Here is a 13,547-nt window from a genome sequence, read left to right on the forward strand (position 1 = left end):
ATTATAATAGAAATGTTATTATAATATCATGTTAAAATCAAGTAAAATAATTAAATAAAAAAGATAGAATTCACATAAAATATTAGTATCCATATTAATTAAAATCTTTGGCAATGTAAAGATCATGTTACCTCAATATTCTAATCTTTACTTGCGTATTAATATTTCATAAATTAATGATTGCTGTTAGTAGAGAATACATTGGATGAATGTTTAATAAATATGTGTATTTTTTCATGCACGTGTAATTTTCCCAATTAATAAAAATAAAAGAAATTAAGCAGTGAAAGAAATTTATTTTGTTTGCAGTATAATGGCAGATATGGCAACAATCTTAAAAAAATATTTCAATCAATATTTCGAAAAAAACTACTTTGCTTAATATTACATTCAAATTTAATATAAAAAATAGAAAGACTGTGCAAAAAATATCTATGCAAGTAATATATAACATTCGCAAATGGCAATCACTCACACTTTGACTCCGTACAAGTTCAAGGTCATCCTTTGGATGAATAACATCAAAATGGTTAGCCTCTGCCAAGGGAGGTTGCGAGGAATTTAATTCAGTCACAATGACTGATGGCTCATCTTTATTTACGAGGATGGGTTTTATCTTTTCAAGTTTTCCTTTCTTCTTATTGCCTTTGTTACTCTCCTAAGAGTTTAATGCAAATGTATGATGTTCCCATGATATTTGATCAAGAAGGCAGTATCAAGAAATATCAAGCAGCATGCTCGAAAATCCATATTACATTATATAATAATGGGCACATATATAAATCATATTATACATATATCATAATATTTCATATAATAAAATATAATTTAAATAACGTCAAATTATCTTAACATCTTTATAAAACAATATAATATTTAATAAGTTATTTTGTTGACAATTAAACTGCTTTTCACCTTATATTTATTTTGTCTTCTTGTTGAGCACATAAACCTGAAATTTATAAATTTATTATATCGCAGTTAATACTATCTCTTTCCCAGTATTTCTTTTATAAAGATTAAAATTGAAAATTTACTAAAAAAACTTTTTTTTAATATTATGTTTTGTACATAACTAAAATTAGTAAAAGATTTATAGAAAATATCCAATTCTACATTTAGTAACATTTTCTTGTGTTTGGTTCTCCTAATCTAAGTGATAAGGTAGTTAAGACTGAAGCAATATCATTAAAATACTGCTGCATATGTATGATGAAGTTATTTTTAGGAAATAATCTTGAACTTGCAGAATTACTTATCAATGGGACATGTATGCAAGACATAATCAAGTAGCAACTTTTAAATCAAAATCACATTCTTAAAAAAGGACATATTTGTATAATATCTCTGTCCACCTGTGTATGTGTTAATTCTTTCCAAATAATGTGTGTGTGTGTGTGTGTGTGTGTGTTGTGTGTGTGTGTTCTTATTTATAAAACCAGTAATTTTTTCCTTGTAGTTTGATATAATCTATTACTTAATTGAAGATTTAATCTTTCTATAACTTACCAAGACATCATTTGTACATTATATAAAATTAAGGTGTAATAAATTCCAATTTTTATTTAGAATAATACTATAAAAGATAAAATACTAATTCTACTACAAAGATATTTTACAAAATAAAGTTATAAATTGTGGTTAAAGAAAATTAACAAATGAAAGTAGTACACAATCAAGAAGTGACTTCAGAGTATCTGAAACGTTAAAACTGACAGTTTTATCAAATTACGATTTTCTCTAAATAGAAAAAATACAGAGCAGTCAAGTATAAAATATAAATTTTCTTAAAATCTTCTCACGTTGTAGGTAAATCACCATAAATGAGAAACAAAATTTATTTACGTATCATTGAAAATATATGTTCAATTTAAGGATTTGTTTGCTGTAAGTTATTTGATTTGCAATGCCCATTATTATATAATGCTAATAAAGAACTTATAATTTACGAGTGCTAAAAATAATTTAAAAAAATAAAATGTTTATAAATAACATATAAATATGATATAAAATATATATATAAAACTTTAATTATAATTTATTTAATTAATATATACACTTATATAATTAATAACTATAATATAAATTATTTTATTACGTATCCAGAAAAATGATTATAGAATACATTATGAAATAATAACTGTTAAAATAAATAATAATTATAACAATTCTATGTTCATGCCTCGTGAATTATATGACAATAGAATAAAAATAGCATGCTTCCTGTTTATAAATCTCTTTTTCTTTGCTGGGTAGATGTAATGGTGCCATATTGTATGTCATCTAGGTTATTGTATTTCATGCATGAAAACAAAACGTTCAAATCTTAAATATTTCAAAAACAGCTTTATGCACAGCTCATACTTTTATTTTAAGGCAGGCAATCATGATTATGATGTGTTTGTGTAAGTGATAGTATGAAAAGCATATAAATATTAATCGAAAGACCAGGATCCGTATTATATATCTCTTAATGACATATCGTTACATTTATCGTTGTGCAGTTTTTTCACCCGAAAAAAAGTTGCGTAACGATAAATGTAACGATACCAACACATCATTAAAAGAATACAGAATATAGGTGCAAACGCATGATCGTGCTTCTCTGTTTCATGTTAGAAAATTGCTAAGCACTATCGCTTTCTTCTTTTGTCTCATCGTTCTATATTGTGAATATTTGAAGATTGAAGACAATTGCGATAGAAAGAACCCATAGAAAATATACTTATTGGAGTGCTTGATTGGCACTTGTTTTCCTACTTTCTAATTCTCTAACAGTTGAATAAATAAAGACATATATATCTATCCAGTAATAAAAGTATCTTATACTCTTTTATTGTATATTAAATTAAAGAGTTTATACAATCCATTACTATATCTTACCCAATTCTTATAGAATAATTGTAGTTTTTTTAATAAATAATAAAAATAAATCAATAAATCTAAGTTTACCTGTACTGGAGGCTCAGAAGGCAATATTTGGGGAGTTTCTTCAAACTGTACATGATCAGATCTTTCATCTTTGTCCTCCTTATCATCCTTTTCTTCTTTCTTCTCTTTCACCTTCTTTCCTGCTTTATTCTTGTGCTTCTTTTCTTTATTTTTATCCTTTTTACCTGTAAGCAGAATAACAAAAAATCTATTAAAGAGTACTGTAACATACAAGAATATTTTTCTTAACACATTTAATATCTCATTTTAACTTATATCAAAATTTTACTTATTTTCTATTTACACACATATTAGGCATTTCCAATTTATATTCTGTACCAAATGATTTTATACATCATCAAAATAATTATATTACAAATTACATCATAGATTAAAGTAAAAATTTGACTTTACAGGCAATATCGCACAAATTAACGTACTAAACAACAGATCATCAGGAAGCTTCCTCTGTTCGGCGATTGCTTCTTCGTAAGATTTCTCTCTGATACCGAACATCGAAATGAAGGCGATGGCTGCAGCGGAGAGGACAACAATGCCGACATATACTAGTCCTGTCTGAACATCCATCTTTGGTCGTTTTATCTGTAAGAAAATTATCTAAGTGTCAGTACGTCATAGAAGATAAAATGTCATCAGTTGTGACGTAGATTATAAAAAAAAAATTCTTTCATAATATTTTCATATCAGTGTCAATTCGGACACATAGGTAGTTGTTTGTCCTTTGAATCTACCACTAGCTTTTTAAGTATTCATATGAATCATTAGGTTGATAAAGAATCCTATCTACATATATTTATGGAAAACGGCTCTTCCGCCCAGCTACGATAGATAAGAGGAATATAAGAAATTCATTCCAGAAGGGATTTCGGGAGAAAATTCAGGAATCGCGAGAACTTAATATTTCATGTTAAATTAGCTTAGTGGAAAACAAAAAGCAGAACGGTTGCGAGGACACTGGCAAATTTGTCCTTGAGGAATCCCAGTGGGGCATCTCAGATAACGGTGGGACGTGTATACGTGTGCAGGTCGAGCGAAAGCGGGGATGAAATCAAAGGAGGAATCACAGTGAATGTGCGGAATGAATCGGAGCTGTGCGATATCGCGGCTGACTCGGAGGAGCGGCATATGGATTATGGGGCCGCGGGTCATCGACACATCACGGGGATTGACCGGCGAATTCGGTGTTGCGTCGGCACGTTTAACAGTGTTACGGTGCGACCGGCACGCCGTTACCACTGTGCTTCTCGTCTCTCCCCCGGCGAGAATCTCGCACGCGCGCCGACGCCGACCACTTACCTAAGGTGTTTATTCCCGTAGATTCCAAGACGCGATGCTACGACGGACACTGCGAATGGTCGGGCGATGATTGTCGCAGACCGACGTGCTCCTCGCTGCGGACGGCACGGCTGAGTGTCGGCGTAGGCGAGACGGCCAGAGTGATCGAGTATAAGAAAGAGAGAGACGACGAGCGCGACGGAGCCAAGAATCACACGCACGCGACTTGATTCCCTGAAGCACTATGGCGGCCGGACGTGGAGCGAACTGTACTAGGCGCCGCAAGCCACGCCTATCGCTCGCTGGCGCTTCCGATTGGCGTTCGGTCGCTGCCACGTATGCAGGACGGACAACGGCCGGTCGCGTCGCGTCCGTCACGTTGCTCGTCTGGTCGTCTGCCGATTGACGGGTTCTCGATTATCTACGTGCGATCGGATCGGTAACAACGATAACCACCGATGAGATACTATTAAAGACCGTCAACCCTTTCGGATAAATTTTCGGCGGTATAAAAAGGGCCCCAAAGGCCCGGAGGTAATTAAAGAACGCTGACATTATCGACAATTGATATAAATTTGCTACTATTAATATAAATATTTGGTTCATACATTATTAAATTCATAATTTTTTATTACATAAATGGTCCATAAATAAATATGCATATTTGTAAAGCTATAATATTCTATATATTGCAAAAAAATTACAATTTTTTTTCTCTGTAGTTATCATCTCTGTTGATAACCAAACTTTGACAACATTAAAATTATAATTTTAAAGAAAAATCGAGTATTATTGAATTTTAAATGCATAAATACATCTACTAAACTAATAAATCATAAAATTAGTACAATATTTTCAGTTTTTAACTCTTAATTACTTTAATATTCACAAGAACGCCAGCTCCCGTAAGGATGTCGGCCTTTAATAATATCTCGTTGGTGCGATAACGGCTGATCAATACGAAGCTAGGTAATAATTCAGTTAGCAAACAGCAAAAATATTGTTTGTATACATCGATGCCGCACATCTGAAAGATTTACCAGATACTCTGATAAGAATACAAACACTGACGAAAATCAATTTATATCAATTGTCGATAATGTCGGCATTCTTCAATTATCTTCAGACTCTTTTTATACCACTGAAAATTTACCCAGGATTGACAGTCTTTAATATTTAGTATCTCGTTGGTGATATAACTAAATACAACGACGACCAACGTGAGCGCGAAAGCGCGATTATTCTTTATGCCAATTGGGAATTCGATGACAATTGTTGATCAATCGAGTTCGCGAGCAATCTCGCGGATACGCGTGCTAACTCTGATTAAATAAAATTGTGAAACTCTTGTTCACAAAAGAGATAATTAAATGCGAGAGATGTGTTGATTAATTTAATAAAATATATATAAAATGTAATAAAACATAATTAAGTTATTAATATCTTAATAAAATATATTATTTGAATCATACCAAATTATGCGTACACGTTTATTATTTTAAATGATTATTACTTATATTATCTAATTATATTCATACAGTTATTATTACTTATATTAATTATATTTATACAGCATAAATGTTATCTTTTACGAGCGTTATGCATTTTTTAAGTTTAATAGTATATTGTAAATTACTGTGAATGTGATAATATTAAACAACTTTCTATAATTGATAACGTTAGTATGTAGCTATATCTTTAAGACTAGATAAAACAATAGATACGTTTTTTTCGTTTTTTTTTTTAGTAATTAGAAAAATGTAAAGAATAAATTAAATCAAGATTACAGTTAACTTACATTTGTAGAAAAAAAAAGGGATACTTTCCCATTTGACACAAGTTGACATAAATATCGATCTATCTTTGTTACTCATTGAATATCAAAAGATATATAGAATAATATTTGTATTGACTTTGTGTCACTAAATGAAATGTATATCTTTATTTCTACAAATGTAAATTAACTTTAATCTTGATTAAATTTACTCTTTATTTTTGTCTGATTGTTAGAATTAAAAAAAAAGAAAAAGACTAAATTAGATTAAAAGTAATTCATAGAAATTAGCATTTTAGCCAAATATGTTCACTAGTTAATTAAAAATATTTAATTTAAATTATCCAAATGACTTTTCATGCAATTCTTTATTTATTTTCTGTATCAACTTTATGTAGTCACTTAAATTATATTAATTATAAGTTTAATTAAATTAGTTACTTAAAAATAAATTAATTAGTTAAAACTATTCTATAATAAAAATTGCTTCATACAAAATACAAATGATTTTCTGAGAAAATTATTTTAAAAAATCATTGTGTCGGCCAAGATGCAAATAATTATTGATTTCCGTGCATTTTTCATATTAAAAAAGCCGTCTCCTCGATCGAGGCTCCATTCTTGTTAGTAACCAATGCGGATAGTTCCTCGGGGAATTATCGTCTGCGATTGGCTGCGCTGTCAAATAGAAACCGCCCAGAAACGAGAGAGAGAGGGAGGGAGGTTTCCGATGAAAAGTTCCTATGTTACCACTAGACCGTCATTTTTCTCTCTCCTTTTTTTTTCTTTTTACGAAGTTTAGAATCTCTCTCCGTCAGCAGTTCAATGATAGTTCTCCGTTTGACGTACGATTTCTGTGGGGGAGGAGCATAGGCGCTGTTTACTCACTCCATCAGCGATGACAGCGATCAGCCGTCGTCCCCGCTGACAGATTCAAGATGGCTACGGAACGTTGTAGCGGAGAACATCTCGGCAGCGACGAGAACCCGTGATTTTTTCGCTACCTTCTTCTCCCCTTTGGTTTTTTACATTATCCACGATAATCCGCCCATCGTGTGTCCTTCAACGTTTGTTTCACCAAGGCCTGCCCGCGCATCCCTCCCGCAACGGTGCCGCTGATGAAGAGCCGCGAAAAAAATGGCGTCCTGCGACACTAGCTGATTACAAGCACCTCCGATATCAGCGAGGAAGATGACTTCTCAAACTCTTCGGCGTCTTCGCCCCTGACTGACGTGAATCAACTGGCGGTAAGTCTCTCGTCGTACTGTCACTTTCCTTCAAGACTCGCGCGCGTAACTCGCGTCATAAGGCAGTGAGTTTACGTTGAACTGAAGCTGACAATCCGACACGTCGGGTCCAACGCGAGCACACGCAATACGAGGAACTTCGCGACAAGTACTTGGCGCGAAACGCTTCGCGATTGTCATCAGTACATTTGTTAAGTGTAAATTGTATCTTACGAAGTGAAAAGAAAGTACTCATTTTTCTCGTACAATTATTTTTGAAAAGCTCCAGAATGTAATTGAATGTATTCTTTTAGGTAATTTAAATTGTTTGTCTTGTTTATGACAAATTTAATTTTAATTTAAATATTGTACGCTTCTTGTCGGATAACGTAGCTAAAATGAACAAAAAAGCATGTGAATCAGAGAATTGTGAGTCTTTCTGGTGGCATTCATTAAATAACATTATGCGTGGTATTATTAGTAGCAGCTGCTTATTGTAGTTGCAACAGAATGATAACACATATGTCAATAGTTCAAGCTGCATTATATTTATAGATGATACTCAATAGGATAATTGGATATGGATATATATATATATAGCATTTATGTTTTATTTAATTCATAGACATGTAGATTTTGCAAAATATACAAGACATATATAAAGCCTGTTCTTTTTAGCTGAACTTGTGCAGTTGTAATAGTCTGTTCATCTTTCTTTCTTTTTTCTCTAGGAGGAAAGAAGAGGAAGAAAGATGAACTGGTGCAAAAGTTCAGCTAAAAAGAACAGGCCTCTAGATTCATTGTACAAGTCTAATAATTATTTTTGTAATATATAAATTGTTTTCTCAAACTAAACTATATATATTTTATATATATATATATGTGTGTGTGTGTGTGTGTACATTAATTAAGTTAAAGTTTATTTAAATGAAGTTATTTTAGAGTTATTAAATATTTTGAACATTCTTTATATTTCTGTATGATATATATAATTTATTCGCCTTTTTTCATTACTTTAATGTTATATTTCTGAATTAAAATTTTTTTAATCCTATCAGATTGTCAATATGACTCCTCAATTGAATCGGAAACGTGGCTCGTCTGTCAGCTTTACCCGAGCAAAGGACGATAGCGAAGATGCCGAGGATGAGATTCATATATCTCTGGCACCATATGTACAAACATATCTGGCGCATAGTAACCAGCGATTGGGATGCTGCGGTATCAGTTTACCCGTGCCATTCGAACGAGCAGCACCACGGTCCTGGTGGAATCCCAAATTTGATTCGGAAATCCTTGAGGAACAGTTTAAGAGAAGTGCCTTTCCTCAAATTAGATTAAGATTTCGGTTTGTATTAATACAATCTATATAACATACAAAATATATATTATTATATATACATGATTGGAAATATTATTATTGAACCAATCATTAATTTTTTTATTAATGATTAATTAAAAATAACTAATAAACTAATGAAAAATATAATTCGAACATTTCTGATTAATCATTATTTTTTATAGGTACGCTCTCACATATATCTTGCTAGTGTCTTTATCATGGTTGACATATTTTGTGATAATTGGATTAGGAAATAATACATCAACGTGGGCAGTGATAGCAGGTGTTTTCGGTATTGTTGGCATTATGGTTTCGGCAGTCCTTTATTTAACGCATACAGACTATTACAAATGCTATGTACTACCAATTTCCTTGGGAGTTGCAACAACGCTCTGTTTCCTGTCTTTACTCTTCCTTGCCTTAGTACCACCTTACGTGGATGGACTGACTCTGGTCGGACACTTCGCCTTATGCTCCGAGATCTTATTAGTCATTTATACAGTGCTGCCGATGCCGCTCTATGCCTGCGTAGGAATATCCACACTGTACTCCTTCATGTTTGAATTCCTGACTGCCTATTTGTATGGCTCGAAGGACGCGCGACACAGATTTTACACGAGTGAACGAATTGTACAAAATAATACTTCAGGAATTAACAATACGATGACAGAAGAGGAAGGGAGAACGTTGGTACTTACACACTCGTCTCTAAATCCTCTAAGTGTTGCTGGTCTACAGAATGTGATACGTAATTTTAGTGATTTTACTACAGCAATTAGTACAGAGGCGATGTCGAGATTGCGTGAAGCCAGAGATACAGCGGAACCGAGATACTCAGAAAAGGTGGCTCAACATTTATATGATGCCCTAAGCGACACGGATGTCTTAACGAGATTAAATTCTAGCATCCCAACCGTGATGACGATTACTAATTCCACCGTAAATTTATCGCCTGTAGATAATTACGTTAACAATAACTTATTTATCGATGATATTGATTTCTCTACGAATCTCGCAATAAGGATCTTGATGCAGATTTGTATTCATTTGATAGGAGTGCATATTTTAATAATGACTTTTGTGAGAATGCGCGGTACGTTTATGAAGGTCGGCCAATCCTTGTTGGTCCGCCGACAGTTAGAAATGGAAAAGCAACTGAAGGAGAAAATGATACACTCTGTTATGCCGCCAAAGGTTGCGGATTGGCTTATGGAGGAGAGCGAGCGCGAGAGAGAGCGAGAGGACTCTTTAAAAAAGGGCTCGATACCATCTAATAATACGGACATTCGTTCGTTGTTTCGTCCATTCAATATGCATTCAATGGAGGATGTCAGTATTCTATTCGCCGACATTGTCGGATTTACTAGGATGAGCTCAAACAAAACCGCGGAGCAATTAGTAGGCATCTTAAACGATTTGTTCGAACGTTTTGATGATCTCTGTGAACACCACGGTTGCGAAAAAATTTCCACGTTGGGCGACTGTTATTATTGCGTAAGCGGATGTCCAGAACCGAGATCCGATCATGCAAAATGTTGCATAGAAATGGGATTAGGTAGGCAGAATATTATTATATGCAATATTTTGATCTCATTGTAAAATTACAAGCCTGCTCTTTTCAGCTGAATTTCTTACATGTTCAGTTTTTCTCTTTTTCTTTCCATGTTGGAGAAAAAAAAAGAAAAAAAGTGAACGACGCAAAAAGTTCATTTAAAAAGAACAGACTTTATTATAAATTTTATTTTAATAGCCATGATCGAAGCGATTAAACAATTTGACATCGAAAGACGCGAGGGCGTAAACATGAGAGTGGGTGTGCACACGGGCACAGTACTTTGTGGAATCGTAGGCACAAAGAGATTCAAATTCGACGTTTGGTCGAATGACGTAACCTTAGCAAATAAGCTGGAGAGCACAGGAAAGCCCGGTCGTGTACATCTGAGTGAAAACACTTTGAGATTTTTGGGGGATCAATACATTACAGAGATTGGAGAAATAGTCAATGGTAAGTGATGTGAAGAAAAAAGAAAAGAGAAGAAAGGAATAAAGACTTAAATTGTATACATGTGAACTTTTAATCTGTTTTAGGTGTTAAAACTTACTTTATCAGAGCACGTAAATCGGACTTTGTGAATCAATTTATCACGAACGTCACATCACCCAAGAGTATTTCGCCACTATTGCAATCGCGAAATCGTCTGTCGTCGTGCAACAATCAGGCTAAGCCGCGACATCATTATCTCCATATGGTCACGAATGCCAGCAATTACAGAATGAAGGCTAATTCCTTGCCCAGTATCTTGGATTCCGAAAACGGTGGTGACATCATGGACGAAAAAGAAGATTTGAACAAGAGTCCAACGTCTACCGCTAGTTATGGCAAAAGGAAAGTGCGAAATAAACCGTGGAGATATTTGCAGAGACAACGAACAACCGAAGAAATGGCACCTCTAGAGATAGAAGAGGGAAGAAATATCGCTATGGAACGAGCAAAACCCGATCTTCAGATGTTTGAAGAATGCAATGGATTTAGACGGGTTGGTAGCTCTTTACTCTCTTTCCTAACTGTTGCTTATTTTGTGATGATTAATATTTACGATCGCTTCGCAGGTCCCTCTAAACAGTAGCGTTGAAATGGATCCAAATCCTGTACCTTCTAGTCCTTTATTGTCTGGTCAAGAGCCGATTAGTAACGCTTCTTCCATTTGCAGTAGAAAAGACTCCGGTATTAAGAGCAATAGCAGGCGAAGTAGTATACAACAACAGGTACGTTTTTGTAAATTTCCTGGTATCTCTTTTATCACTGGATTTTTGCTGTATCTCGATTTTTTTTTGTAGTTGTTCCTAATGAATAGCATGACCCAAGGTGATCTATTGGGACACAGAGTCAGTGGCTATTATACTTCTAGTTCAACATTAAACTCTACTCATGAACCTTCGTCATCGATGCCCCCTTATCCATTTCCTCCGATGGTAACTGATACATTCGGTGCATGCTTTCATAAATTACGGAAGCAATCCGATCTCCAATTAATTAGGTGAGACATATCATTGTTCAATACGCCTTACAAATCGCGATGGATGCTTTTTAAAAATTAAATTTTATTTGAAGGTGTGTCCAAGATAATGTGAGCTCTCAGCGTTCATATTTTGTTAAACCGCCATTGTCGAGCGTTACTCTCTTTTTCAAGAATAAGGAAATGGAGAAGGAGTATCGAGAGAACGCGCACAAGGCTAACGAGGGCATTGGCGATAACCCGCCTACCTTGGCCACCTCGAGATTCAACACGTACATCGACATTTTGATATCAGCCTTGGTTTACACGGCCATCACAATCTCGCTGTTCCTTCTGTGTGAACCGACGATTTACTACACCATGTTCTCTATGCTAGCCATCACCGTTCAAGTGATCGCGGTGTCACTCTGCATTCGGCAACTTCTCTATCCGAACACGACTCACGCAACGTTCACGCAAAGGATCTTCAAGTTTTTCTCTCGGTGGTATCCGTGGCATGTGTGCGGCGCGGTTTTGGTTGGTTTACCGATCATTTCCATCTTGCTGAATTTCACGTGCAACAACTTCCGAAACCTCAACAACTTTGAGTATTACTACAGTTACCTGATCTTTGTTGGACTGGTCCACTTCTGCAATTTTACGCAGCTCAACTGTTGGATGAAAAATCTGCTAGTCACTCTTACTGGCATACTATTTATATGTCTTGTGCTGAGTCACATATCACCATATCAGGCGAATCTCAATAATAATAATAATAATAATAATAATAATAATAATAATAACAACGGTGACAACAATCATATCAACAACTCGCAGTTAGGCATGCCGAATTTTTTAAAATTGTTTGCAAGTGAATTGAACGATGGGAACTTTGCAATTGACACGAGAGATTTTCTTTCCTCTACTATTTCGACGAAAACATCATCATCAGTCGCAAAATATAAAAGAGAAGCGCTGCCTACAACTCGTGAGATTTCTTATACCAAATATAACGAGAGATTGTACAATTCGGAGATATATCTGGATATGGTGCTGTTACTACTGCTAGTCTGGTTCCTGAATCGCGAGTTTGAGATTAGTTACCGATTGTGCTTCCACGGCAATGCGGTGGCAGCACGCGATAAGATGCGCGTGCAGTCAATGAAGAATCAAGCCGATTGGCTATTACATAACATCATACCCAAGCACGTGGCCGATCAGCTGAAGACTACCGCAAAGTACTCGCAGAATCATAAATCCGTGGGCATCATCTTTGCCAGTATCGTTAACTTTAACGAACTGTATGATGAGTCGTATTTAGGTGGTAAGGAGTATTTACGCGTGCTCAACGAGCTTATAGGCGATTTTGATGAGCTGCTGGAGAGGCCAGAGTATGCAAATGTTGAAAAGATTAAGACGATCGGCAGCACCTTTATGGCTGCGAGCGGTTTGAATCCGCAAGTGAGGGAGCAGAGTGAGCACGAGTACACGCATCTGTTCCAATTAGTGGATTTTGCTGTGGCGATGCACAAAGTGATATACGACTTCAATCGGGATCTGTTGGGTTTCAAGCTGATCCTGCGAATCGGTTTTAACTATGGCGATGTTACGGCTGGCGTGATCGGCGCTACCAAGTTGTATTATGATATTTGGGGCGACGCGGTTAACATAGCGTCGCGAATGGATTCCACTGGGGTCGCTGGTAGGATACAAATAGCCAGCAATTGCCTGAACATCTTGTCGGAACGATACGAATTTGAGCCGCGCGGACAGGTGTACGTCAAGGGCAAGGATAATATGAATGTATTCCTGTTGATAGGAAAGAAGAAGAACGCTAATATGACCGACATTTGAAAATTCAGCGTCGATTATACTGGTATTTTCCTACGTGATGATTACATGTCGATAATTGACGCTATTTGCGGCCTGCAGCAATTGCGTAACGTTTAGATTTATCTGTCCATTTGGATATTTTTCATAAT

The 13,547-nt window shown here is 35.2% G+C and overlaps 2 protein-coding genes across 10 annotated transcripts in view; one reads left to right on the forward strand and one right to left on the reverse strand.

Annotated features, from left to right (window-relative positions):
- Nucleotides 1-4,325, reverse strand: part of LOC108747737 (kinectin-like) — a 16,196-nt gene extending 11,871 nt beyond the window's left edge. For 4 of the 7 annotated variants that reach the window (XM_018485418.1, XM_018485423.1, XM_018485420.1 and 1 more), the window contains exons 1-4: nucleotides 4,249-4,325; nucleotides 3,372-3,534; nucleotides 2,953-3,116; nucleotides 476-658 (exon numbers count right to left, since the gene is read on the reverse strand). In XM_018485418.1, the coding sequence (XP_018340920.1) occupies nucleotides 476-658; nucleotides 2,953-3,116; nucleotides 3,372-3,519 (495 nt within the window). In that variant the 5' untranslated portion in view covers nucleotides 3,520-3,534; nucleotides 4,249-4,325. Of the gene's footprint in view, nucleotides 1-475; nucleotides 659-915; nucleotides 953-1,509; nucleotides 1,538-2,952; nucleotides 3,117-3,371; nucleotides 3,535-4,248 lie in introns of those variants that run through there. The other 3 variants (XM_018485422.1, XM_018485421.1, XM_018485424.1) reach the window with 2 other exon arrangements.
- Nucleotides 4,326-6,812: 2,487 nt separating this feature from the next.
- Nucleotides 6,813-13,547, forward strand: LOC108747735 (adenylate cyclase type 9). Of its 3 annotated transcripts, none has more exons than XM_018485414.1 (8): nucleotides 6,813-7,248; nucleotides 8,286-8,575; nucleotides 8,752-10,124; nucleotides 10,320-10,574; nucleotides 10,658-11,106; nucleotides 11,180-11,335; nucleotides 11,408-11,607; nucleotides 11,682-13,547. In XM_018485414.1, exons 2-8 carry the CDS (start codon nucleotides 8,295-8,297, stop codon nucleotides 13,417-13,419), a joined length of 4,452 nt encoding a protein of 1,483 aa, XP_018340916.1. In that variant the 5' UTR covers nucleotides 6,813-7,248; nucleotides 8,286-8,294; the 3' UTR covers nucleotides 13,420-13,547. The 3 variants fall into 3 exon arrangements, with proteins under 3 accessions (XP_018340916.1, XP_018340917.1, XP_018340918.1); XM_018485415.1 differs by lacking the exon at nucleotides 6,813-7,248 and adding an exon at nucleotides 8,030-8,052; XM_018485416.1 differs by lacking the exons at nucleotides 6,813-7,248; nucleotides 8,286-8,575 and having other exon boundaries at nucleotides 9,203-9,259; nucleotides 9,342-10,124.

The sequence above is a fragment of the Trachymyrmex septentrionalis genome, unplaced genomic scaffold (genome assembly GCF_001594115.1).
Source record: "Trachymyrmex septentrionalis isolate Tsep2-gDNA-1 unplaced genomic scaffold, Tsep1.0 scaffold20, whole genome shotgun sequence".
NCBI classification, from domain to species: Eukaryota; Metazoa; Arthropoda; class Insecta; order Hymenoptera; family Formicidae; genus Trachymyrmex; species Trachymyrmex septentrionalis.